Source organism: Scatophagus argus, chromosome 7 (genome assembly GCF_020382885.2).
Source record: "Scatophagus argus isolate fScaArg1 chromosome 7, fScaArg1.pri, whole genome shotgun sequence".
Lineage (NCBI taxonomy): Eukaryota > Metazoa > Chordata > Actinopteri > Scatophagidae > Scatophagus > Scatophagus argus.
Genome location: NC_058499.1, coordinates 24570056 through 24594110, shown reverse-complemented (window position 1 = coordinate 24594110; position 24055 = coordinate 24570056). Strand labels below are relative to the sequence as shown.

At 41.2% G+C, this 24055-nt stretch overlaps 2 protein-coding genes and 2 non-coding genes across 4 annotated transcripts in view; 2 read left to right on the top strand and 2 right to left on the bottom strand.

Annotated features, from left to right (window-relative positions):
* LOC124061508 (c-Maf inducing protein) overlaps positions 1-16577 on the top strand; it is a 46599-nt gene extending 30022 nt beyond the window's left edge. The window contains exons 10-21 of the mRNA XM_046393381.1: positions 1049-1501; positions 3448-3513; positions 6871-6897; positions 6993-7041; positions 7185-7292; positions 7391-7507; positions 8693-8833; positions 10039-10086; positions 10206-10352; positions 10448-10553; positions 10754-10824; positions 11963-16577. Of these exons, the coding sequence (XP_046249337.1) occupies positions 1049-1501; positions 3448-3513; positions 6871-6897; positions 6993-7041; positions 7185-7292; positions 7391-7507; positions 8693-8833; positions 10039-10086; positions 10206-10352; positions 10448-10553; positions 10754-10824; positions 11963-12016 (1387 nt within the window). The 3' untranslated portion in view covers positions 12017-16577. The remainder of the gene's footprint in view (positions 1-1048; positions 1502-3447; positions 3514-6870; positions 6898-6992; positions 7042-7184; positions 7293-7390; positions 7508-8692; positions 8834-10038; positions 10087-10205; positions 10353-10447; positions 10554-10753; positions 10825-11962) is intronic.
* Positions 16578-17320: 743 nt separating this feature from the next.
* trnal-cag lies at positions 17321-17403 on the bottom strand. Its single transcript has one exon. It is a non-coding gene; the product is annotated as a tRNA-Leu (tRNA).
* A 106-nt stretch (positions 17404-17509) lies between these two features.
* On the top strand, positions 17510-17581 carry trnap-agg. Its single transcript has one exon. It is a non-coding gene; the product is annotated as a tRNA-Pro (tRNA).
* A 1770-nt stretch (positions 17582-19351) lies between these two features.
* The window catches only part of hydin (HYDIN axonemal central pair apparatus protein), a 78925-nt gene continuing 74221 nt past the window's right edge, over positions 19352-24055 (bottom strand). Inside the window, exons 88-95 of the mRNA XM_046393446.1 lie at positions 23531-23753; positions 22737-22946; positions 22474-22637; positions 21403-21553; positions 21081-21311; positions 20762-20986; positions 20029-20310; positions 19352-19723 (exon numbers count right to left, since the gene is read on the bottom strand). Coding sequence (XP_046249402.1) covers positions 19514-19723; positions 20029-20310; positions 20762-20986; positions 21081-21311; positions 21403-21553; positions 22474-22637; positions 22737-22946; positions 23531-23753 — 1696 coding nt within the window. The 3' untranslated portion in view covers positions 19352-19513. The remainder of the gene's footprint in view (positions 19724-20028; positions 20311-20761; positions 20987-21080; positions 21312-21402; positions 21554-22473; positions 22638-22736; positions 22947-23530; positions 23754-24055) is intronic.

Here is a 24055-nt window from a genome sequence, read left to right as displayed (position 1 = left end):
CACGAACAGTAATTTGCAGATGTTACCAGGAAATCAGATCAGATACTGTACTGTCATCAGAACACATTATTCCATTTATAGCCTAAACTAATTTACAGAGTCCCAACATGTTTTTTTTTTTAAAGAAACAATACCTCTGCAGTGCAGTGAAGATACACAAATGTTTCAGATACAAACATTAAATAGAAGTGAATGAAATACATAACATAATTATGTTACACTGATTTTGCACATGGTGCCAGGTGAAGTTAGTGGTTGGTATTTGGAGTTTCTCAGTTTTAAAAAATGTCCTTTTGCGGTTAATAGGATCTAAGCATAGCATTTACAGGTGACTAATTAGACCTGAGCCTTCAAGGTGTGTCATTCATTTTCCAAATTTTGCTGCTTTTGACATATATAAATTTTTTATTAATTGTCTGTATATTTTGTACACCATTAAATGTAGTTCATTGTTTATGAGGTAAAGAGCCTCTATCATTCATTTCTTAAAATGTAGAAAGTTATGGTAATGAAAAGGAGCCACTGTATGTACCAGCCCTAAATCAGTCCTTCAATAAACTTTTCACACAACATCTGAGATTTCATCTTTGTCAGTTAGACCTCCAGTTTCAGAAAATGAATTAGTCTCTATTGTTGGTTGAAAATCACAGCATGTTTGCTTTCTAACTGGCTTCATTCTGGTGATTTCCATTCAAATGATGTTGTTTGTTTCTGCTGCGTTCCATAGAGACGTTTTGTTGACTACAGATGTATGTCACAGTAAAGGAGATGACACTTTACTAATTAGTGTCATCTCCTTTGCTCCTTGGCCCCTGAGCGGGACATTTTCAGCAAATTTTTCCAAAACTCAAGCACACAAAGGAACCATCACTCCGGCAGCCATCTCTCCTGGCTCTTCCTATGTCACACCTCTGTTTGATTTCCCTTCTGTTATTACCCTTTGTTATTTTTGGCTTATTACTTATCTTTTCATGACGTTACTTCTGTACTGTGACTATAGGATTCATACGTGGTCTAATCGCCTTTCTCCCGTCTGAACTCCTTGCAGTCGGGACAACTCCCCCAGCCTAAAGGAGATCAGAAACGGCTGCCAGCAGCAGAACGACCGCAAGCCTCCCATGCCGCTCCGTCTGCTGCGCCCAGAGCCTCCTACGCCGCCTCCTGCCACCCTCCTCCCCCTGTCTGCCAACCCGAGTCCTCCTCAGCCGCCTCACCCCGTACCCTCAAACCCCGCCCCGTCCATTCCCATCTCCTCCCCAACGCCCTCCTTGCCCCTCTCCCCACCTCCCTCCGTCGTCAACTCCAGCGAGATCCTTGTGGAGCTGGAGCGAAACAACAACTCAGCCAATGCCAGACGGAAGGGCGGGCCATCAGGGGGCGACAGCGAGCCTAACCTCATCGACTGTCTTCTGGTCAGTCCGGCCCTCAACACTCTGTCCATCCAGCTGCCAGCCCAGGCTGACCGAGTGCTGGGCTGCTTCGCCCTCATCCTCAAGATGCTGTGAGTTTACACCGAGGTCACTGCTACTGAATATTAATGTTACAGCCCAGCATTGTGCATGACTTGCTTTCTGTGGGTCAGACAGGAAGATCAGTATCAGTTTTAATTCAGGGCACTAAGCGAGCCCAAACCTGTTCAGCTCTACTTCTATACTACCTCATACGACTGTGACATCAAACATTTTTCCCAAAATGTCAGACTGTGCCTTTGACTAAGCTCTGTTGAATACTGTTGGAACTGCTTTTTTCACTGATTCTATCATCCCTTTAATTATGATGAATTTCAACCGCTATCAGTTTGCTGCAAACAAGTAAAATAAATTATCCTTCCTAGATGTAAATGTTTTTGTTGCGCTCCCGTTCCCAAAATGTGTTGCGACACATTTTTTCGATAGACTGCAGGATTTTTTAGCGTTGTTTTTCAGCCGCAGTGTATTTTTGGGGAAGTGTCAATCAAACAAACACACTCTGGACATCTGTTTGTTTGTGTGTTTGTTTGTTTGTTTTCTGTGATGCATTTTCCATCCAAAAACCATCAGCCTGCTTCCTCTGTTGCGCCCATCAACAAGCCACATATTGAATCACTGACAAACCGATTACCAACGCATTTATCATGGGCAGGCAAGCACACTTTTGCACTATTCATTTAAGAGCTGTACAAACACACATACATAGTGTGAGCTGTGCATTTAGTATGAGCACACTGTGTTTCTTTCTCACCAGTTTCCGTGCAGAACTTTCCTACGCCTTATTTATTTAAATCCAGGTTCTGTCCTGATCGCTACATGCAAATGGCTGATTCTGCACTCTGCCCTACCATGGATTTAAAGTTCTTGAAAATTTAAACATCCAAATACGTTTATGATCTATACAGCTAAAGGCACAAAAAAAGTCATTATGCTGATCTCGGCGTTCATTCTCAATCATTCTGGTTTGTTGTCTATCCCAGCATGCACATGCATCTCGCAGTGATGTTGCCCGTCTACGTAATTGCACAGGTAGCCTGCAAACCCACGGCAAACAGTTAAGTGTCAGCTCACCTGTCTGAGAAGCATTCGACCCACTGCAGAAAAGCTCTTTATGCATTGTGTCTTGATAAGTCTTCTGGGCTTTCCTGCTCACAGTAATACGTTTTAGAGAAGTAATTACTGCATATTGAGTTTAGTTTTATCAAATCTGCTTCCCATGATTTCAGCTGTCCACATGGCCAGTGGCAGTACATGAAGGCGCACATCAAACGATGCAGACAACAGGCCTCATCTCAGCCAGTTCAGTCGGTGCGGATGTTGTGCTCAGGATGTTGGGAGAAATTAACAAAAATGTGTCATTGTGTAGTCATTTACAAGTAAGGCACACATATGCAAATTGGCATGTGAACAGATGATACAGTGAAAAATCATTGAAGTCTAGGTGCTGCTTGTAATAAAGAAACGCAAACAGGTTTTCGTACAGCCTTTTAAACAAACATCTTGATGAAGCTATTTTAAACGTCCATAAACTCCAAATAAATTTCATATTGTCCAAATTACGTCAACAACTCAGGAGGTGTCCTAGTTTGTAAAGGTGACATTATGTGAGCCTGAAGAACCGATCAGTCTAAATGGGTTAAACAGCCCCGAATGAATGAGCGTATGAGCGTCAGTGCTGATTACACGACGTGAAAGTGGAGCAGCAGTTACGTGTCTGTGTCCTTCTGTCGGGCTGTAACCGAATAGGATGGCCTGAAAACTGGTACTGTCTGTGCGCTTGTAGCGTTTTTAACAAAGCCACTGTTACTTAACTCACAGTAACGTGATTCTGCTCTGTTTTCTTTTAAATTAACAACATAAGTCTGCGTCACCTCAGTGGCGCTCAAGTTTCAAGTCTCACCTGCCCAGGCTCCGCCCTCCTATTAACATTGTTCCACTGAGTCTCATGAACTCTGTCTTTCTTGTCTTCTTCTGTCAGGTCGGACTACGATGACTGGAGACCCGCTCTGGCCAGCCTGCTGCAGCCCATCCCCTTCCCTAAAGAGTGAGTATTCACACATGCATTCCTCAGCTCACCCTTGTAGGTGTGAGGGAGTAAGCACAAACGTAACTCTTCTGGAAATAACTGCAAATATTACATTTGGATGGGAGAGAAAAAAAAAATCCTCCTGAGTGGAGGTAATTAATGTTTTTTGTAAAGAGACTCAAAACTGAGTGTCTATCAAATTTACTGATGCGTTATTGTATTTTAATTGCAGCATTTTAATGCCGTGGTACTGTTGTGTATCATTATAATGTTTTATCAGCTCATCATATGCTTATAGCATTTTTCTCTGAAATGTAGTGGATTAAGGGCGGCACGGTGGTGCAGTGGTTAGCACTGTCGCCTCGTAGCAAGAGGGTTCCAGGTTCGAATCCCGGTCTGGGTCCTTCTATGTGGAGTTTGCATGTTCTCCCTGTGCCTGCGTGGGTTTTCTCCGGGTACTCCGGCTTCCTCCCACAATACCAAAAACATGCACATTAGGTTAATTGGCTACTCTAAATTGCCCCTAGGTGTGAGTGTGAGAGTGTGTGGTTGTCTGTCTTTGTGTGTTGGCCCTGCGATTGACTGGCGACCAGTCCAGGGTGAACCCCGCCTCTCGCCCGTAGTCAGCTGGGATAGGCTCCAGCTCCCCCGCGACCCTGACGGATAAGCGGTATAGAAAATGGATGGATGTAGTGGATTAAATATATACTAGCATAAAATATAAATTCCTCAGAATTATACTGGAGTACAGTGTAAATGTACTTATTTTCTTTCCACCAAAGTAAAACAACGTTCTCTTCCTTCTTGCCTGGTGAAAGAACCTTTGAGTTCATTGTGTCTGCCTCACTTCTGGAACCAAACCAACAACAGCTTTGGTCAGTAATGTCGAGGCCTCAGCTGCCCTTTTCATTTCCCCGTGAGCATGCGATAGTTTCTTGACAGTGTCTACACAGCCTGCACGGTGAAAGCAGCAGCAGCAGCTTCAATCCTCCATCTGTGTCAACAAAGAACGTGTTGAGGCGTGGGTCACCTGTGTTTCAGCTGCGCTCAGGACCCAACACACAGTCGCTGTCATTACACATGTAAACACAAGGACAACAAAACAGCAAATCAGAGTTAGATTTCACAGAATTTCTTCATTTGATGGAGGGAATTATGAAGTATGACGTTGTCCCTTCACTTAGAAGTTCTAATAGTAGTTTTTGAGGCTGTAAGTGTAAATAACAGCAGTTGTAGTAATATACTGTGTTTCAGCGGAGAGTGTTGGCGTCTCATGGCTGTCTAAATGCTGCGTCGGACAAATGTGGAATGGAGCACTTTTTTCCAGTCAAAAAACACCATTGCAGCCATAACCATACTGTAACCATTAGCATTATCCTGACGCTACATGCCACCTCTCGCACCACCATCACTGTGTCTGGGGATGTATACATGTTTCTTGAAGGGTCCTGATGGGGCCTGGCTGCTGACGTGGTTGAGTTACCTCACCATGCCTCCTGGGGGTGGTGACCTGGAGGGGCAGCTTTTCTCTCTCCAGAGAGCCCGCTTTAATTGGCTATAAGCAGCCCCGAGCCATATTTGTAATTGGCTAGCTGATCCAGAGCTTCATTAGCGTTTAATGGTAGATGTCTTGTTGTTTCTGCAACACTAGAACGCACCTGTTGCTCACCTGCGCCACTGTTGCCTGGTCGATAGCTGCAGGCGTCATTAGGAAAGGCAAATACTCCCCAGCACCCTGTAGTTGAGGATATAATGAGTCACATTAGTGCACGCACAAATTCAGACACACACACACACACGGAGTCGTATTTCCATCACTTTCGGGGACATTGCATAGACTTCCATTCATTTCCTGGAGGCTTAACCACCTCCTAACCATAACAATAAACATTACTTGCCTAATCCTAACCCTGACCTTAACCAAACCCTAACATCAACCTGACCTTAAAGCAAGTCTTCATCCTAATATTTAATGATTTATGTTGTGGGGACTTGCATTTGTCCCCATAAGTCAGGTCCCCACAATGTGACTGTGTAAACAGATTTGTCCTTACAACTGTGTGTCCACACACACGCATTGGCATGCCTGGATGTGTTCATGCACACACGTGCAGAAAACAACTGCCGTGCATGTCACTTCTTACAACAGCGTTAAAGTCCAATCGTTCATTGTGGTTATTTGCTTTGTTGACAAAAGTTGAGTGAGGAGGTTGATACTACTGTGATGTCTGTATTGTTGATACGTAGCTGCAGCCAGTTGGTTATAAAGTCTGGAAACATGGGGAAAAGGGAGACTAAGATAACAGAAAGTCACCTATCTTCAACTCTAAAGTTGCCCAGTTAGCCTGTAATATCTGGTTTGCATGATCCTTATAAAAACCTGAATAAACAACACGTTGTGGTTTTATGGAGGGTTATTTGGCAGACCCTTTCTTGGCCAGGAGAAGGCAAGGCAAATAGTGGAGACTCCAGGAAGTTACTGCTTCCAGTCAAGATATAGTTGAGGGCACAACACCCCAGTAAAAGAATCCTGTTTTACACCTCAGTTTTATATGGATGAAACAAATGGGATGTAGTGTGTTAATTTGTGTCCTTTTAATGTGTCCAAAATGGCTGTTTCTGGTTCTTTACACTAAGCTAAATTAGCTGTTGCTGTGAGGGCTGTAACTTCATTTTTTTTTTCATTAATAAACTGATGAATTTGTATAAAAAGGGCATCATAAATTAGGTGTGTCATTAAACTGAATGTGTCTGTAAGCTCATATGCACCTTTAGACCCTAATACACCTTCTGATCTTCTGTAGATGACCTTTGGGTATTCTTTTAGAAATTTATTTTGAAAAGCTAGTAGAGAGTCTAAATTTTCCAGTGAGACCATGATGATAATTGTGCTGTTTGTGATCAATTTGGAACGTAACTGTCCATTTCTCTCACCTGATTCATATCCGGTATCACCACAGCTAACCGCACAACTGCTTCTAAAACATAATTGTAATTGTTCCCTACAGGGATCATTAAAATATCATCTAAATTAACAAACAATCCCTGGAAGTTCACATGCTCATTTCATGTGCTCATGTGCTGAAAAGGTCATAATGAGCTCTGCACTCCCTCTGAAACTTACCTGAGCGTGTTGACTGTATCCGCAAATATAAAGTAATACTGTGCTACGGTGTCATCAGCTTAACGCCACTATAAGAGGCAGCATAAAGGAGAATTCCAACCAAAACATGCTCAACTGACCTCTAAAAATACTCCTGTGCATTTAGAACACCACATCTGAGTCGCATTAAATCAGTTTGCTATGTCATATTTCTTAGCTCAAACTGTTTTGGACTATTTATCTCACATGTCTCTTTGTCTTCCTCTGTCCAGGGCCCTTGCACATGCCAAATTCACAAAGTAAGTAACTCAGACATCATTTACAATTCTTCGCAGACAGATTTCAGTTTGAAAACGATCTGACATTTGTGTCTCCATGTTTCTCTGTCCAACAGGGAACTGAAATATGTCATTCAGAGGTTTGCGGAGGACCCCAGGCAGGAGGTGAGTGTGTCTTCAAGCTTGGTGATCACTGTTTCAACCTTGTAGGAGCTCTACACGTGAAAGAAAAGTAAAGTGTTTTTGGGGAGATTTTTCTTGAGATTGACCAACACAAAAAACATCATCTGTGTGTGTGTGTTTTCCAGGTCCATTCATGCCTACTCAGTGTGCGTTCAGGTAAAGATGGCTGGTTTCAGCTCTACAGTCCAGGAGGTGTGGCCTGTGATGACGATGGAGAGCTCTTTGCCAGTATGGTGAGTGTACACACACACACACAGAGTCAAACTCAGCTACTGATGTGTGCTAATTAATGTGCGGTTCCTGATCCTCTCCTCCCGTCCATCCCCTCCAGGTTCACATCCTGATGGGCTCCTGCTATAAGACCAAGAAGTTCCTGCTGTCTCTGGCTGAAAACAAGCTGGGCCCCTGCATGCTGCTGGCGCTACGTGGAAACCAGACCATGGTGGAGGTATGTCTGTGTTTGTGTCCCTGTTAATTCTTCTATCCAGAAAAATGTACATTTACATTTTCTTTCTAGCAGTATTTATCCTTAACAATTTTGATTGATTTTAATTTAGTTTATTTACCGTTTTTATCATTGTTGTACCAGTTATTCTTGTTTTATATCAATCCATTTGAATCATACTACTGCGTGTTTATTATTATTATTAGTTATTTTATATTTTAAGAATTAAGGCTATACTAACAGTTGTGTTTATTATGGATTGTTCTGTCAGTTATAGTTTCTGAATTAATGAATTATTTCTCTGGTAGATTGTGTCGATATCGTTCGCTATTTTTATTATTTTCGATTTGGTTTCTGTCTCCAGAAATATTCAGAATTTGAAAAATCCTTTACTGCCATGCCTAAATATTTACAAACAGAACAGTAGAATGAATACAATTAACTTTGTATTCCTTTTCAAGCTAATGCACAGCATGTATGCTAGCTAGGAACTTAGCACAGCACTCTCAGACAATAACCATTCATAAAATCATCATTATAATACTTTAAAAAGAACTGTCACAATTGACAGTGATATAGCAATGCTCATATTACATTCTGGTTAAATAATATATTTGAAAGTAATACCTTCCAAATAATAACACAGTATAGTGTTTGACATTGATTGTACCTGTCCAGCAAAAATTAAGCAGCTTTTCCTGAGGTTTTGATTATTTTGATTATTTTTGTTACCTTGGAATGGGCCCGCCACGTTGCACTGGTATGTTTCTACAGTAGCCCAGAACAGACAAACCAAATACTGGCTCTAGAGAGGACTTTTTTGCCTAATGGATGCAACTGCAACCTCACTGCAACCTCACTGCTAGATGCCACTATATCCTACACATTGGATCTTTAAGAGACTGGACCCATTTATGGGTCAAGCTTCAAATTACTAGATCCTACATTACCCATAATGCAAGCAAAAGCTTTTTTTTTGTCTTGATCTCTGGCCAAGATAACCCTGACGACATCACTCTATCATCAGAGTTATTTGGTCTGATTTCAGCAAGCCTCATCACAGTCAAAAAACACATTATGCAAATGTTTCCACGTGCTGAAACGTTTGCCAACAAGTAAACTGACTGTCACATGTAAAATCAGTGGAGTACCCGTTTACAGTGTGTATGCGTTTACATGTGTGTCCAGATCCTGTGTCTGATGTTGGAGTACAACATCATCGAGAACAAAGACACCCAGCTGCAGATCATCTCCACCCTGGAGAGCACTCAGGTGGGCCTCCGCATGTACGAGCAGCTATGCGACCGACAGAGAGAGCTCAAGGAACTGGTGAGTTACTGCTGCAACACACACACACACACACACACACACACACAGTAATTTATTAGGGGCACTGAGGCCTGAAGTTAACATGATGCTGTTCTCTTTGACACCCTTTCACACTGGTGTAGCATGCTGGAATAAGCAAGGATGGCAACATATGTGGCTCCAAAGCCTGTTATCCTTGCCATGGACACTAACACACCCACATACCATCTCAGCTGCTGGCTTTTGAAATTTGCATGGCCCTGTTCCTCTTTCGCCAGGGGAACTCAGTGTCCATTATTTCCTAAACCAGTTTTCACAACATTTCCATGTTGTGTTGCCAGGAGGTTGCTCACAATTCTGTCCTCATCTCACCTATAAATTTTTTTGTGAATCCATTACATGCAATAACATTCTTGATAAGTTTTGATTTAAAAGATTAGGACTGCAGCGTTTTTTTGGCTCCGCACACAAGACGTATTATTCTAATGTTTGTTCAATATTTCATTGATGACTCTCTGATCCCAGGAGACAAATGAGACTAGTGATTATGCACCGATATGCCAGCAACAACAGCTTGTAATGTTTAGCCATAGATCAATATTATTTGCTGGATAATGTGTCTCCACTTAATGATCATGAGTATATTTAGCATCAAGTCCACCAGATTCGACTAATGTCTCACACAGCTCTTTACTCATCCAGAAGGGCAAGTTAACTGGATCTTTTCTGTTGCACGACTCTCAGCAAACATCAGCTGGAGAATGAAGATTACCTGAGCTTTCCTGAGCCCTGAAATGCTAGGACAGTAAAGATCAGACCAGTAACATTGACTGGCCCTGTCAGCTCATTCTTCATGCTCCACACGCTGAATCACAGCCACTTGACTCTGTCTGCAGAACTGAGCTCTTCATTTGTATGTGGAGTCAGTTCAGGGCAGCAACCACTGAACTTGCCCTCGGTACACTCTTCAGCATAAACAAAGACAACTCATACACACATTTCATATAAAGGAATGCCATTATATAAATCCACATAAATATGTATGGGATGTATTGTATTTATTCTACTAGTTTGTCCAGTACTGTATGTATTTTTCGCAGTCTGATCCTTAAATTCAAAATGAGGGAATGTGCCTTCAAACCAAAAGCTGCTCACACACACCATCTACTGAGTGAAAAGGTTCCTGCGAGGCTCAGATGCCATCTTTTCTCTATTTGTCTTTTCAGCAAAGGAAAGGAGGCCCCACCCGGCTGACTCTGCCCTCAAAGTCCACGGTGAGATTACACTGATGCCTTCACTGCACCATGAAGGAGTTTTAATTATACAGCGGTACATTAAAAATAATTGCTTTTACTGCTTCAGTATTCAATGTTTTTTCTTCATCGTGGTTTAGGATGCGGACCTGGCCCGCCTGTTGAGTTCAGGTTCTTTTGGGAACTTGGAGAACCTGAGCTTGGCCTTCACAAATGTCACCAGTGCCTGTGCTGAGCAGCTCATTAAGCTGCCTTCACTCAAACAGCTCAACCTCTGGTCCACACAGGTAGACAAATACAGCACTAACACACACACACACATCTAGTAATCACTAATGATTCGGTGTCTAATATATGTCCTATCTGTGTTTTCTACTTTCAGTTCGGGGATGCAGGGTTGAGGTTGCTATCTGAACATCTGGCCTGTCTTCAGGTTTTGAACCTGTGTGAGACTCCTGTCACAGATGCTGGTCTGCTGGCTCTCAGCTGTAAGAAAGCACACGAAATGAATCATGTGACTGTGTTGCATGGAAATCGGTTTAGAGCTTAGTGAGAATCTCAAGAATGGCTAGAAGTGGTATAGCAACAAAACTGAAAGGATGAGCTCGGAGTTAATATGCTAACTGTGTGTGAAAGTCAGTTTGTTAGCGTTGTTGGCTAATTTTAACTGTTTTAACTCTCTTTTCAGCCATGAAAAGTCTGTGCAGCCTGAATATGAACAGCACTAAGCTTACAGCTGACACATATGAGGACCTCAAGGTAATCCTGCCAGGAAACTCTTACCTAATGCAAATGGTTCATTTGCACAGCATTGATTAGAACAGAGATGTGAAAATGCATATTTTCATCTCAATTTTGGCCCTTCATCTCAGCTGTGTTTTTAAACAATGACTCCATATGTGTTTATATCTGTGTACTTATGTAGCCATGGCTGGAGGCGTAATGTTTTTGGGTTATCTGTCTATCTGTCCATCCATCCATCCATCCATCATCTCTTTCTCATGAATGCATTTTCTAGTGGTGTAGTGGTGCCTGCACACGTGTGCATACTCTCAGTTAAAGCCCCATTCTTTAAGAAATATCCCAGTGTGTAGCCAACCAGGCTAAAGGTATGTGGTGGAAGAATGACTGAGTTCCTTTACTTAAGTACAAGTAGTAATACTACATTGTTACATTAGGTAAAAGTCCTGCATTTAAAATTCTTCTTAAGTATAATCAGTAAAGTGTTTAAAAGTGTTTATTGTACAGAATAACTCCTTTAAGTGTTAATTTATGGCCCCAAAGATTTTTTTATCTTTTGAGCAGGAGAGTGTATGTCTGAACTGTGTGTAGCCTATTTCAGAAGCAGACACCCCAATTGTAGTTTAGATCTACGTTCATATGCTAAACTAATTTACATTCAGTACTCGTGAAGAAAACATGAGGTCAACATTAACACACACAGCATATCACCGTGAAATGATTTGAGACTCACATTGAGTTTGTAATTTATGAACGATTTCCTGTAAACATGGAAACTAGACACAGTTGGTGTTGGACAGTTGGACAGTTTAATTAAAGAGTTTGGTCTGGACCTGCTCTAATTGGAAAGTGTCATGAGATAACTTTTGTTGTGAATTGGCGCTGTATAAATAAACTGAATTGAATTGAACTGAATTGGTACAGTTCCAGTTGGTGCAGTGCAGTTCACTGCTACTGTAACCCAGAATACTTTAGTCAGTGAGCAGGTCAGCTGAGCATATAAAAATGTCTAATGCATACAAAGATAAGAAATTCTAAAGTATCAAGTTTCCAATCGTAAAGAATGATGACTGAATATTTACTTCAGGTTGAACTAATCAGTATTTTTAGATGAATAAATTCTTGACATTAAGTGTCTGTTTCCATTTGTCTGCAGGCCAAACTGCCCAACCTGAAAGACGTTGATGTTCGGTACACAGAGGCCTGGTGATCCACCACTCTCACACACCCCTCCATTCACAGCACGCACACACGAACACATGCACAACACAAACACGAGCTCAAATACAAAACATGAAAATTGTGTGGTGACGTCGTCTCCACCGCCGGCATCATTAGACCAGGAATCCTGACTTTATCCCGGAGTGAGGATCACCTGATGTAAACGGAACGTTTGTGACACATTTGCTTCAGAGGAGGAGCCTCCATCAGATTCATCGTCACCAACCCCCGTAGTGGGCGCCATCACCGGGAAGGTGAGAAATCTTCATGGACCTTGCCGCTCCCCTTACTTCTGTCACTGATGTTTCAAGGACCTTGTTTTTACTGACCTGATCAGAGGACATGCAAGGACCGCCTATATTGTGACATAAAGGACCTTCTTCTTCTCTTTTGTCTTTATCCTTTGCCCTGCCTTTCATATACGGTCTATCAATATTCATATTCAGTCTAAATCCAGCTCTCCGGCTGTTGCCCTCCCCCCTCTGTGCATCCGTGTCAAGAGGAAAACTTGAATCGACACTCTCCTCAGAGCCATCCTCTCGTTCTCTTGCTCCTGCCCTCGTGCGATGAAGGCCCGGAAACAGCAGCTCACATTCCTCTGATCTGATCCACAGTGTAGCTTTCCAAGCAGACATGTTGTACACTTCAGTCGTCGCTCTCACGATCTTTGGCTTCGGTTTTTACGCGTTCAAATTTAGGTCTTTTCAAGTATTTCATTGGGAAAATGAGGTACCTCAGAGAAAAGATGAGTTGCAAGACTGTGCCTAATTGTTCATTCATGACATGTTCATGCAGAAAAAAAGAAAAATCAAAAAGGTTTTTATCAAGTTGAATGAACATATTTTTCCAGAGATCTGTGCTTTCATATATTGTGTTTCTATAGAAAACATATATATGAAGATAAACCCCAGCGATGACAGATTTCAGGGCCATTTCGGGAGCTCTGCAGTAAAGTCAAATGGCAGTGGCAACATTTGTTCTTTTTTCATTTTTTTTCAGTGTACATACCAATGATCTCCCATTGCTATTTAATAGGGCAGTTGTGTAGCAGTAGCTGGGTGGTCTGGGACTGCCTAATATTTATAAGTTGTGTCTTTCAAACCTCCTTTAGTCTGTCCTGACATGAAGTACACAGGCCCTGTTGTCTTTTTTTGCAACATAAAACACAAGAAGCCAACCCGAGAGGGCGCCTGTACATGGATCTCTCTGTACAATGCCATGGCAGTAACCTGTAAAGTGGACTGCAGTTTCTCTAAAATGGACCTGTAAACAAGACTCATCACCAGCTGAGAGTTGTATATTTTCATATCCTCTGCTATTTTTTTTTGGGCTCTGTTTGAAAAGAAGAAAGGACACTTGCCAAACATCATCATCAAGTCTAGTTTTTGTCGTGTGCGCTTGTTTCATGAAGGCCAACATGAGAGCAGTCTCAGTACTGATTGGTGTTTCAAGCGTCATGAGCTGCCTGCGGAGAGACGGCGGCACCGCTCTGGGTCACGTCTCCGAGCGTCCTCCGACCTGCTGAGGTCAGAGTGAAGAGTCGCAGCAGCTCTAGTGGAGCTGTGGATGAGTTGCCTATTGTTATCTTTTTATCTGTCACACCGCCTGTTTTGAATTGTTCTGCTGTATTTATATAATGCCATAATACATGGGTAACATTTTTAGGCTGTATGGTTGAATAATTCTCATCACAGGATGGGACAGTCATTGTACATATTCTATCAAAGTGGGCTATAAGGGACAAAAGATTAGAAAAAGGCACATTTCGGCCATATTTGCCCATCTACATTCCCTCAAAATGTTGCCTGTTTATTGTGGCAACTTTTCATATGATGCGGTAACTGCCATGACACACTGCAAGTCTGTCAGAAGCTCCTTTTCCTCTCTGTCTAAATGTGTTTGGGTGGATTTGTTTTGTGCCAATGGCCCTAGAAAACACAATACAAGTCAGATTTCCACCCGTTTTCCCAGTCAGCCTCGCTCTGACCGCATCCATCCATTTTAGTTTATTGGTGTTGACCTCCAGAATGCTCCGAATGTTTGTTCAATCAACGCAGAAGCTGCAGCAGAGAACGGGATGCCGTCCACTAAAAGATACTTTTGTTTCCTATTTATTGGGTGCCATGACAGTTTTCTGTTGGGCCTGTAGACTCGGTTTGTGTCCGGCCATATTTGGGTCTGGCTTTAGGACCTTGTGCTCTCTTTCATATCCTGTATGATGTATATACGAGTGTATATAGTCGTCTCCTCCCCTCCTCTCTTTGAACCGTTTTTTCCTTCTTCATCCTTTTCTGTATTTCTCTTGGCCTGCCTTCATTGGTAGGCTGGTGTTGCCTTCATTTTAATGTGTGTGTGGTTGTTTTTTTTCACACAAAGTGCACTGTAATCTAACAAAATTATCTTTTCATAATATCTTTTAAGTTTCTAGCATTGTTGATTTGATCACTGTAATCAAGCATTTGTTTCCTGTGTTTCTTGTTGTTTAGGTTGTTTTTTTTTTTTTGTTTTTTTGCATGTACATGTTGCTGCATCACCTGGTATTTTTATTTTGTAATTTTGTTTTATAAAAGGTTTGAAATATGATAAAGGATCTGATCACTATCTCACTGAGGTTAAGGACTGAAATGGAGAGATCCCTTCTAGTTATTTTCTGAATGGTTGTTGCCAGGTTGTTCCCACGAGCCTTGACAGATTCTGTTGAGTAAAGGCAGTTTGGGTTTGATTGACATTGATTTTCTAAGAAGCCAATACCAGTACTGGTACATTTGGACTGAAGCTGCCCCTAGCTTAGATGTAATCATTTAAGTCTGACCATTTTCATATCAAAAATGCTAATATTTTCTGTTCCCCCAAGCATTTTGTTCTAACTCTGCCAGATCAAATCAGAGGTGGATCACACTGACTGGCCATTATCATGTTTAAATAAAGTTGTTGGTTCCACACATCAGCAAGCTGACAATTCAGTCTAATTTGATTGTAGATTTGTTTCATTCTGAAATGTTTTGTCTTAGTATTTGAATGTTTTACAGGAATATTTTAACTTTTTTTTTTAATTAGTTATAGCTTTTTTGGATGAGAGTAGGATGAAAAGATTGATATCAATATCAGGTCTGTACATTTAAAGCTGTTGTCAGTGTCCAGCTAGCTTAATTTAGCATAGAGATTGAAACCTAGCCTGACTATGTCCACATCTTCTTTGTTTAAAAACATGGAAAAAGTCTCTGCTTCTTGTCTGTCAGCTAGTAGCTTTTATCATGACAAAAGTTGTAAACAGTCTAGGACAGCATAATCCCTTTGCAAAACAGTAGTCATGGCAAATTGAGTAGTAGTAGTAGTAGTTGGGGGGGGAAATGAGCTTTACTGAAGAATAACAAGCCTAAAACATCTCCAGCCATGTTAGCAGCTGTGTGAGGTTGTACCTAGATAGGGCATTGAACCAAATGCTAACGCAGCAAGAAAACATGCTAACAAACTGATGGCGTGTTTGGCACGTTTAGTGCGATAGTAAATGTGAAGTACAGTTGAGGTTGATGGGAATGGTATTAGTTTTTTCAAGTATTTATCATTATAGTCCTGAGGTTAGAAGAAAGATTAATGCTCTTAGCAAAGCAAATAGAAAATCCAGCCTCCTGACAAAGGCTGTGGTTTAAAACCTTGGCTGTTTTGCCAACATCAGAAGCAGAGGAGAGTACTCTGCCTGAGCAGCTTTACCTCTGCTGCTGCTGGTAGGCAGATTTTGTTAGCTGTGGACAGAGACCAGCTAGCTGTTTCCCCATTTCCCTGTGTTGATGCTAAGCTAACAGGTTGTTGGTTCATATGTATAGACCTGACAATGGTATCAACCCTCTCATCTAAGTGTGCATGTAAGTGAATAAGTCTGTTTCCCAAGATGAGATACTCCTTTAAAGAATTAAGCAGTCTTGGGAAAATCTTTTCAATGTACTCATCCAACAGTTTTTAGGCCATTATGAGCTGCCACTTGCCCAGTATGGGTGCTAGCATAGCGAGGTTATAGTGTAAGGATTTTGTGTTACTGCAGACCATGTAATGGTTGAACAGAAATGTCCCTTCTGTTGTCCCATATCTCTGTATCCTGTGGAGCTCACTGCTTTGCTTTCTGTTCCAATCCTGATTCTGTCTGTTACCTCTGATGTTTTTTGTTCTCTTCAGACTGTAAAGAATTTCTGTCATGTCCAAGTTGTGTGCAGCTGTTCTGGAGTCTTAACAGTTGTTATGGAAGGAACAAGGTCAGATGTTGCACAGCCTGACAAATCTGACTGACTGAAAAAAAAACTCATTTTCCCATAATTCCTTGTAGTAAAACCTTTTCTTTTTGGCAGCTAGAAAGGGGGTGTCCATCATGTCTCTCTATTTTTCAGTCTTTCTCCGCATTGATCTGCTTCTCCTGCTGGGTTATTATTATTATTATTATTGCTGCTACTGCTCTGTGGCTGTTGTAATAAAAATACAAAAGATCTTCAACAGGAAAAATAACAAGTATGATGTGAAATAATTTCAATCAAAAATAAAATGTCTGTGAATATGTTTCAGCTGTGTGTTCCATGTGTTTTTTTTAAAAATCTATCCACCACTTCTTCATTCTTTCAGACTTTCTTTTCAGACTTGTAACTCCTGTCCTTCACTGACACCAGTACTTACTACAGTACTATAACACCCAGCCAGCCACTTTAACAATTTGCTTCTAATACATTTTACAAGAAAAATACAAGAAATTGGAAAGGTTCTCTTAAGATTAAGAATTATCTTCATCATCATTAATTTACTAAAAATTTGACCCATGAAATGTACCCATGATACAAAATTTAATACAAAAAAGCAACATGTCAGTAATAGAGAGCACTCAGTTGTGTTTACTGCTAACTTTCCACAAGGTTATACATAATTTACATACATATTTTAGTTTAGTTTTTATTAATTATTTAATTTTATTTTTATTCTTATAGTTTAAATGCAGCTTTGGAAATATATGAGCCACTTTGTGTATTTCTTCTTACTGCTTAATGCAAACTAAATTAGATGTGCTGTATCAAATTGTCAGTAATAATTTAAATTTTATATTTTATACCAAGTGCTTTTACAAAGTTGAAGGGAATAAGAAAAATTCTAGGTCCAGGCTGGAAAAGTACAGAATTGTTTGACCGCAGCAGCACAGTGTGTAGTGAATGGGAACAGATTACATAAGGTATTGTACTGCGTATTTATATTTGGTGATGAAGTGAGGTCCAGACAAGTCACGCTTGTTTTGTAGCAAGCCGTCAGCTTAAAATGGTCTTGTCAGAAGTGGGATTCGAACCCACGCCTCCAGGGGAGACTGCGACCTGAACGCAGCGCCTTAGACCGCTCGGCCATCCTGACTCTGAATCGCTACGCATGCTATGCTATTATTGTTGCAGCAGCAGGCGCGGCTTAACAAAGTCAGTCAGTTAAGTCTGAAGTAATCGACAGCAGGGTTTGCAGCAGGGGCTCGTTGGTCTAGGGGTATGATTCTCGCTTAGGGTGCGAGAGGTCCCGGGTTCAAATCCCGGACGAGCCCTGCATTTCAAAGGTGATACTATTTAATTAACAAACTTGCTCTACTGCAAAAGAACACACAGACTGGCTAAACTAGCCAAACAGCTGCTGAAACTGCAATAACACCCAGACACTGTTAGGTATTGTGGTATGTGAGAGTGCATAGATGTAGCTTAGCGATCTTCAAAGAACAATCTAGCACCATTTCTCTTCACACTTTACACTGCAACTCTGGTAGGGACTCTGGTCTGGTTCCTACCACCAGAAATTCCCTGACAAATGTTGTTGTCAAATGTACCACCAAAGACAATAAGGAGGAGTACAGAGAAGTGTTTGTAAATGCAGACTGCATGCTTAGATGCTTGATCACACGTGTGGCAATGGGTCTGTTTTAAACACCAGAGTTCAATAATAAAGACGTCTGTCCCAAATCTTTTGTCCGTGTAGTGTATTTACATTTCTGTCAAAAGTGTAAGCAGTTTGTTTCTGAAAGTGTCTACATAAAGCAAAAAGAAGTCAGCCACACCTCACTGTAATGAAATCCTTGCTCTTTCTGATCAATTTTAGGGGTTAAACAACAATTGCCTGTAATACACAGCAAGATGAACATATATCTGTGCCCAGCAGAGGGTGCTGTTGGGCAGTGTTGTGACAAGTTGCCACATCACATTTGACCAAAGGCCAGATTTTTTCAAAGCGGACAGTACAGGGGGTGGACTTTTGAATACACTATATATTTGCTCGCTCACTGTTAGCTCATGCATGAAAATGTATCATTTTAAGAAGAAGGCATGTTGCTTCGGCTAACACAAGCCACCACCAGACTGTTAGTCTCTTAACTGAAACAGAAGGAGCACATGCCAACGTGAAGTGCTTACACTGGGTAGGAATATTCATCTGAAAAGTAATAAGGTAAGGTATAAAAGGTATAACAGTGTTTATGATAACCGGAATATTTAAAAATGAAATAATTCTATCATATTAATTATAGTCTAGGGGTGGGGAGTCAAGATGATTTTAGATCGAGATCGATCTTGAAGAATTCCACAACCTACCTTTCAGGTGAATCGCAGTAGAGATCAAGATATTTAATGTCCTCTTACTTCCGTTTCCAAACTAAGTGAACTACTTAGTTGAGTTGAGTGATGTCGCCAGCTGTACTGATTTGACACGTTTTCATGTTACTTCAGTTACACTTTCTTGGAGGATGTGTTGCAAACAGTGACAATGAATTACAGCTAACATAGCAGATGTCGAGATTGAGGGCAAAAAAGATATAAGCTGTTTCAGTCTGGCTATAATATAAAGGACATTTCAAAATTAAGAAACAGAATCATAGTTTTGATCATGTTTGAATCAACATTGTGGTCAAACGGGTTGTGAGATTATCTTTTGGCTAGTTCACCAAGGCCCTATAATATACATATGATAATATAAAAAAGGTAGTTTTAAATGATTTTAAATGATTTTTTTAATCATTTATTCAGTTTTAAATGACCTCATTCATGGGGAAAAAGTAAAGTGTTTTAATATTCTCAACAAAAACATTCCATCCATCATAAATAAGCTTCGTTCTAAATATGGATTTAAAACCTTCTCAATCAGTTACTGATATATTGGTAACAGAGTTAATGGACACGTGCATACACGTGCATGTTGCTTATATGTAACAAAAATAAAAAAATAATGTATCCTGAGATGGCTCGGCACATGTTTCTGAGTGATATCCACCTCATCCAAAAAAGAGCATGAAGGCTTTTAAAAGAGCATTTTGAAGATCAAAAATTATGACTGACAAATGGCATCGCTTTAATATAATGTCTGCAACACTTTCAACCGAAGCATCGTGAAAATAAGTTAAACGATTAAGGCTGGAGTCCAAGTGGTTGTCTGTGCACATTTACAGTGACATCTAGTTTAAGTTCTGTGTGTTCACACAGTCAATTGCATGCCTCTAAGATGACTTGGGGAGGTAGCCCTTCAGATAATAGACCCAAGAACAAGGTTTGCTGTGGCCCTCAGAGCGCTGGCTGGAGACAGTCATCCTGCCAAACCATGGTCCTGGAGAGTCTCCTGGAGGGGCCTCAAAGGATATCATGATGTTTTGGGTCTTTTTGGAGAGGACAGTGACCCCCTCTTTGACAGCAAAACAGGATTTGTCCACCTATAAACAGGGCAAATAGCGCTTACGTTACATACATAAATACATATATATATAAAGTGAAGCTGGATGTGTGAAGAGACCTAATCTAAACATGAACATAAAAGCCAGTGCACTCTCAATAAGCGAATGAAAATTGATTTTCTTGCATTTTGAGACGATTTGTCTTTCTGTAAAGACTGTACTGGAATGTTATGAATCATTTTCATTCTTAGGGACTCTAATGCTCATCCTAAAATATCACATGTGAACTCAGTCAATCATTCAGCCTAGTGATTTGATTGGTTCTTGGGTGATTGTTTCTTTACCTGAATAGAGAAAGTGGTGGTCTGCAGGAAGACGTTCTTGAAGGGGATGGTAATGTTGCGACCAGCCCTGATGCTAAACGGGCCCTGTGCTTTGGGAGGGAGGCAGACCCCATGTAAGGGAAAGATGTATTCACCACCCATTCCGGAGGACAGGCTGAGCTGGCCTCTCACTTCCCCCAGCTGATGAGGTTCAAAACAGACCTCCACGCTGGCCTCTGACCCTGCCTGGAAACCTGGAGAAGCACCAAGACTCTTGTCCACATAGAAGTCTGGGCAATCAGTCTATAAAGACAGAGACAACAAGAAGGGGATCATGTTCAAGGTAAAGCTCTGAGAGTATGCTAGTATTGTTTTAGTTAGAAACAAAGAAAATTTCAGTCACTCTAATTTTTCATTGCATTTTCTTTCCGACTGAACAAGTGACCAATTAAAAACAGCACAAACTAATAGTACTGTAACCTATATGCAGTCAGCGCCTCCCTGTGTCACAAGAATGACTTTAATAATCCCTGTTGTTAGGTCAGGCTCCGAGAGCGATGGATCATACATGTCCTAAAGTGATCGCCTCCAGTTTGTAATGCAGGCTTTCTGTTATAAATCTCTTAACTTCAAGTGAATATAACCCTAATGACTTCACCAGGCTTATTTTCTCAGGCTTGACAAAATTTCTCCAGAGCCGTACTTCATGCAGCTATATTATAAGAATAATATCGATTAATAATATTTTTCTTACCTTGCATGAGTACTCGGCTTTGGCGCGAGAGTAGTTGATGAACTTAATCAGTACAGAATGGCTGCTGCCCAGAGAAGTGCTGAAGTGGACGGTTTTCTCTGGTGGCGGGGGCAGTGCTCTGAGAAGCAGATCGTAGTGGAAGTAGCCCAGATCATTACTACACAGAGTCAGCCGGGCTGTTGACTCGCCTGCATGCAGGGGCTGGTACTCAAAGTTCAGAGAACTCTAAAAAGACCACACACAGTTCAACCAATCAATCAGTTAAAGTTTGTTTATGTGAACAGACAGCAGTTAGCAAATACATGTACACAGTATACACCTTGGACTGTCCTGGCACAGTGTGCTGAGGTGGGGCACTGATGTCAGGGCACTTGCACTCTGTGGTGAAGCAGGTAGCTGTGGTCAGGGAGTTCTCCACCTGTACTGTGGCCGAGGCCGTCCGGCGAACAGTGGCCACCAGCTTTATGGTGGACAGGACTCCCGGAGATGTGACCTCGAAGTTAACGAGGTAGAACAAGAACTCACCAGACACCATATTATGAAATGTCACCTGAGAAGAAAAGTCCGAGGGTGATGAAGACAAGACTCTGAAATACAGTATATCCACTACTTGTCTCAGAAATGTGTGCCTGTGATCAGACCTTGGTGTTGTACTGCCCCTCTCTGTGTGCAAAGAAAGACATCTTGTAGTCTCTCTTCGCCATAGCAGGGACATCAATATATTCTAGACCCTTGACGGACACCGTAGCATCCGGCTTGTCGGGTTTCAGGATCTCTATCAGCACACGGAACCTGAGCAGACAGACAGACTCATGACTGTACTGTACAGCTTTCCTGAAAGGGTTCATGCCATGTTTGTTTTGCTCCGTTTCATTTTTCACATGGGAGATGGTAAATTAAAAAACAACAACAAAAAAAAAAATTTAAGGAGCAGTGTGTGCAGACATGAAGTGATGGAAAGGTTTGGAATGGAAGTGGAAGAAACCACAGGAATGGCAGAAAGTGGAATTTCACTTAGCTCCACTCTCAAGTTGAACACAGGCCTTTAATGCATAGAGACACTATCAATACCTGTTGCCATAATACTAAAACAATGGTTTAAACTTGGGAATTAAAGTTTCTAGAATCAGTATCCTTATGATAGCAATGAATGAATGAATAAATATATGATGTTTTTATAGAGAATTGAAGCTGCCCCTGAACACTGTTCAGTTCTCCAGCCCTCAGCTGGATTGTTTTGGTTCATTCTCACTGCTCTCATGTCATTCGGAGCTGCAGAAGCTCTTCTCACTAATGAAGCTCCAAAATCTCACTGTATACTATCTGAATACAGTGGAGCATTTAGCATTTAGCCAGATATTTCCCTCAGAGCTGGTGGGGACCAAAATCAGAACTGAAAGGAGAGTGAACTTATCAACAGGACTCCAAATGAACGATTATGTGACTCTGAAACTGCTGGATTTGTAAATAAATTGCTAGCAAGTTTTCCATATCAACTTAAACTGTGATGATATGTCAGTGTTATGTTATTGCAGGTTTTAGAACCATAAGCTAGACTTGTGGTAATATGTCAGCATTTCTGTAATCATTTTGAGACTAGCAAACAGGTTGTGGCCTGTTACTCAGTTACATCTGCTTCCAGCTCTCACAATGGTGAGACTGGGATTAGAACTCTGTGTGTGTGTGTGTGTGTGTGTGTGTGTGTGTTTTACCGCTGTTGCTTTGAGAGCCAGTTGTGCACAGGGAGCAACTGTGTGTCGTGAGTCTTGGCAGGCAGTTGGCGCACAATGATGTCTGCTGGCTTGGGAGGCTCAGCATTTCCCTGCAGGGAGTACAGCATGCCTGTCCCGTCAGGGAAAGGGAAAAAGACTGAACCCTGAAGACATGAGAAGGGGAGATATAATAAATTAATGTCACCTTCATAGCTTACATTATTATATATAAATTCATTATTTCATTGTAAGGGCTCCTCTACCTGGTGTGTCTTTCCATCAGCAGTCATTGTCAGGGGTCGGTAGGTGATCTCATATGTTTTGTTTTGGAGGGGTTCAAGGAACAAGGAAGGTGCAGCACTCCACTGCTCACCCTCTATGACAGGTCTGATGCTGCAATGCTGGTTTGTGGGGTTCAACACATGCAGGTTCTGGGTGTGAGAGCCACGCACTGGGCAAACAAAATGAACCACCTAGAGACGAGAGGTCAGAAGGAGGAGGTAAGAATTATGTAATCAGTAGAACAAGAATGATTGCATTATCGCTAAAGGCTGTCACCAAAAACGTAAGCAGTGGCTAATCAGTTAACTGAAAGTTTTTCATAATTTTCACTGATTTTGAAATCTGTCAACACTCTCTGGCTGCTGTAAAAAGTAGCAGTCAGCTTTAGATAGTTAGTTTCTATGTTCCTCACCTGTGTAAGCATCCTGAATACCTGAACTCTGTTAAAACCGTCAGCACATTTAAATCAGCACTTAAAATGTTATTGTTTGATGTATTTCGATGTATTTACTTGCTTTAATTTGTCCAAATGCAATTTTAATGTTTCATGTCTTATTTCTATGCCTCTTTAAAGCAGGGTTTTGGAGCACACAAATGCCTTGTGTCTGAACGGTACTATATAGAGAATATGTTGTGTCACTGTACTAAACCAGTTAAGATAATCATTGAAAAGAATCCACTCCATTGCTACTGTGATGACACATAGATACTGTATATACTGTAGATTGTTTTACTTCACAACTCAGCATTGTGCGTAAAAGTGCTTCAGTCAAACCTCTTTGTTAGTGGAGGCTGCAATGCAGGACCCTGTCACAGTGAGGGTAACAGGTGAGGAAGAGCCTTCCACACAGCAGGACAGATTCTCATATCGTGTATCATTACTCAGTTGCACAGGGGCAAAAGTCACTTCAAAAGGGACCTCCATTCCTGCACAGATATAGCCTTTATCTGGTGTGATGGACAGCTCTGGGGGAAAATTATTTGTTTTCCACTGGAACCTGGTTACAAGACAGACAGATGAAAAAAACAAACAAACAAAAAAAAACAGGATGGAAATCCAACTAGATAAAGCATCATGAGTCCCAAAAGAAAACTACACGTGCAATAAGATTTTTATGTTCTCAGAGTAGCAGGTTTGAAGACAACTGATCTCTAGAAAGAGTTTGATTAGTGCGTGTGCTTTTATATAGAATACACATTCATATATATTAGCATAGTATAAATTGATGTGTATGCTTCTGTGGTTAAGTTGCAATATATCCTAATGAGGTTTTTTTTTTTTTTTTAATTTCAGATAAAA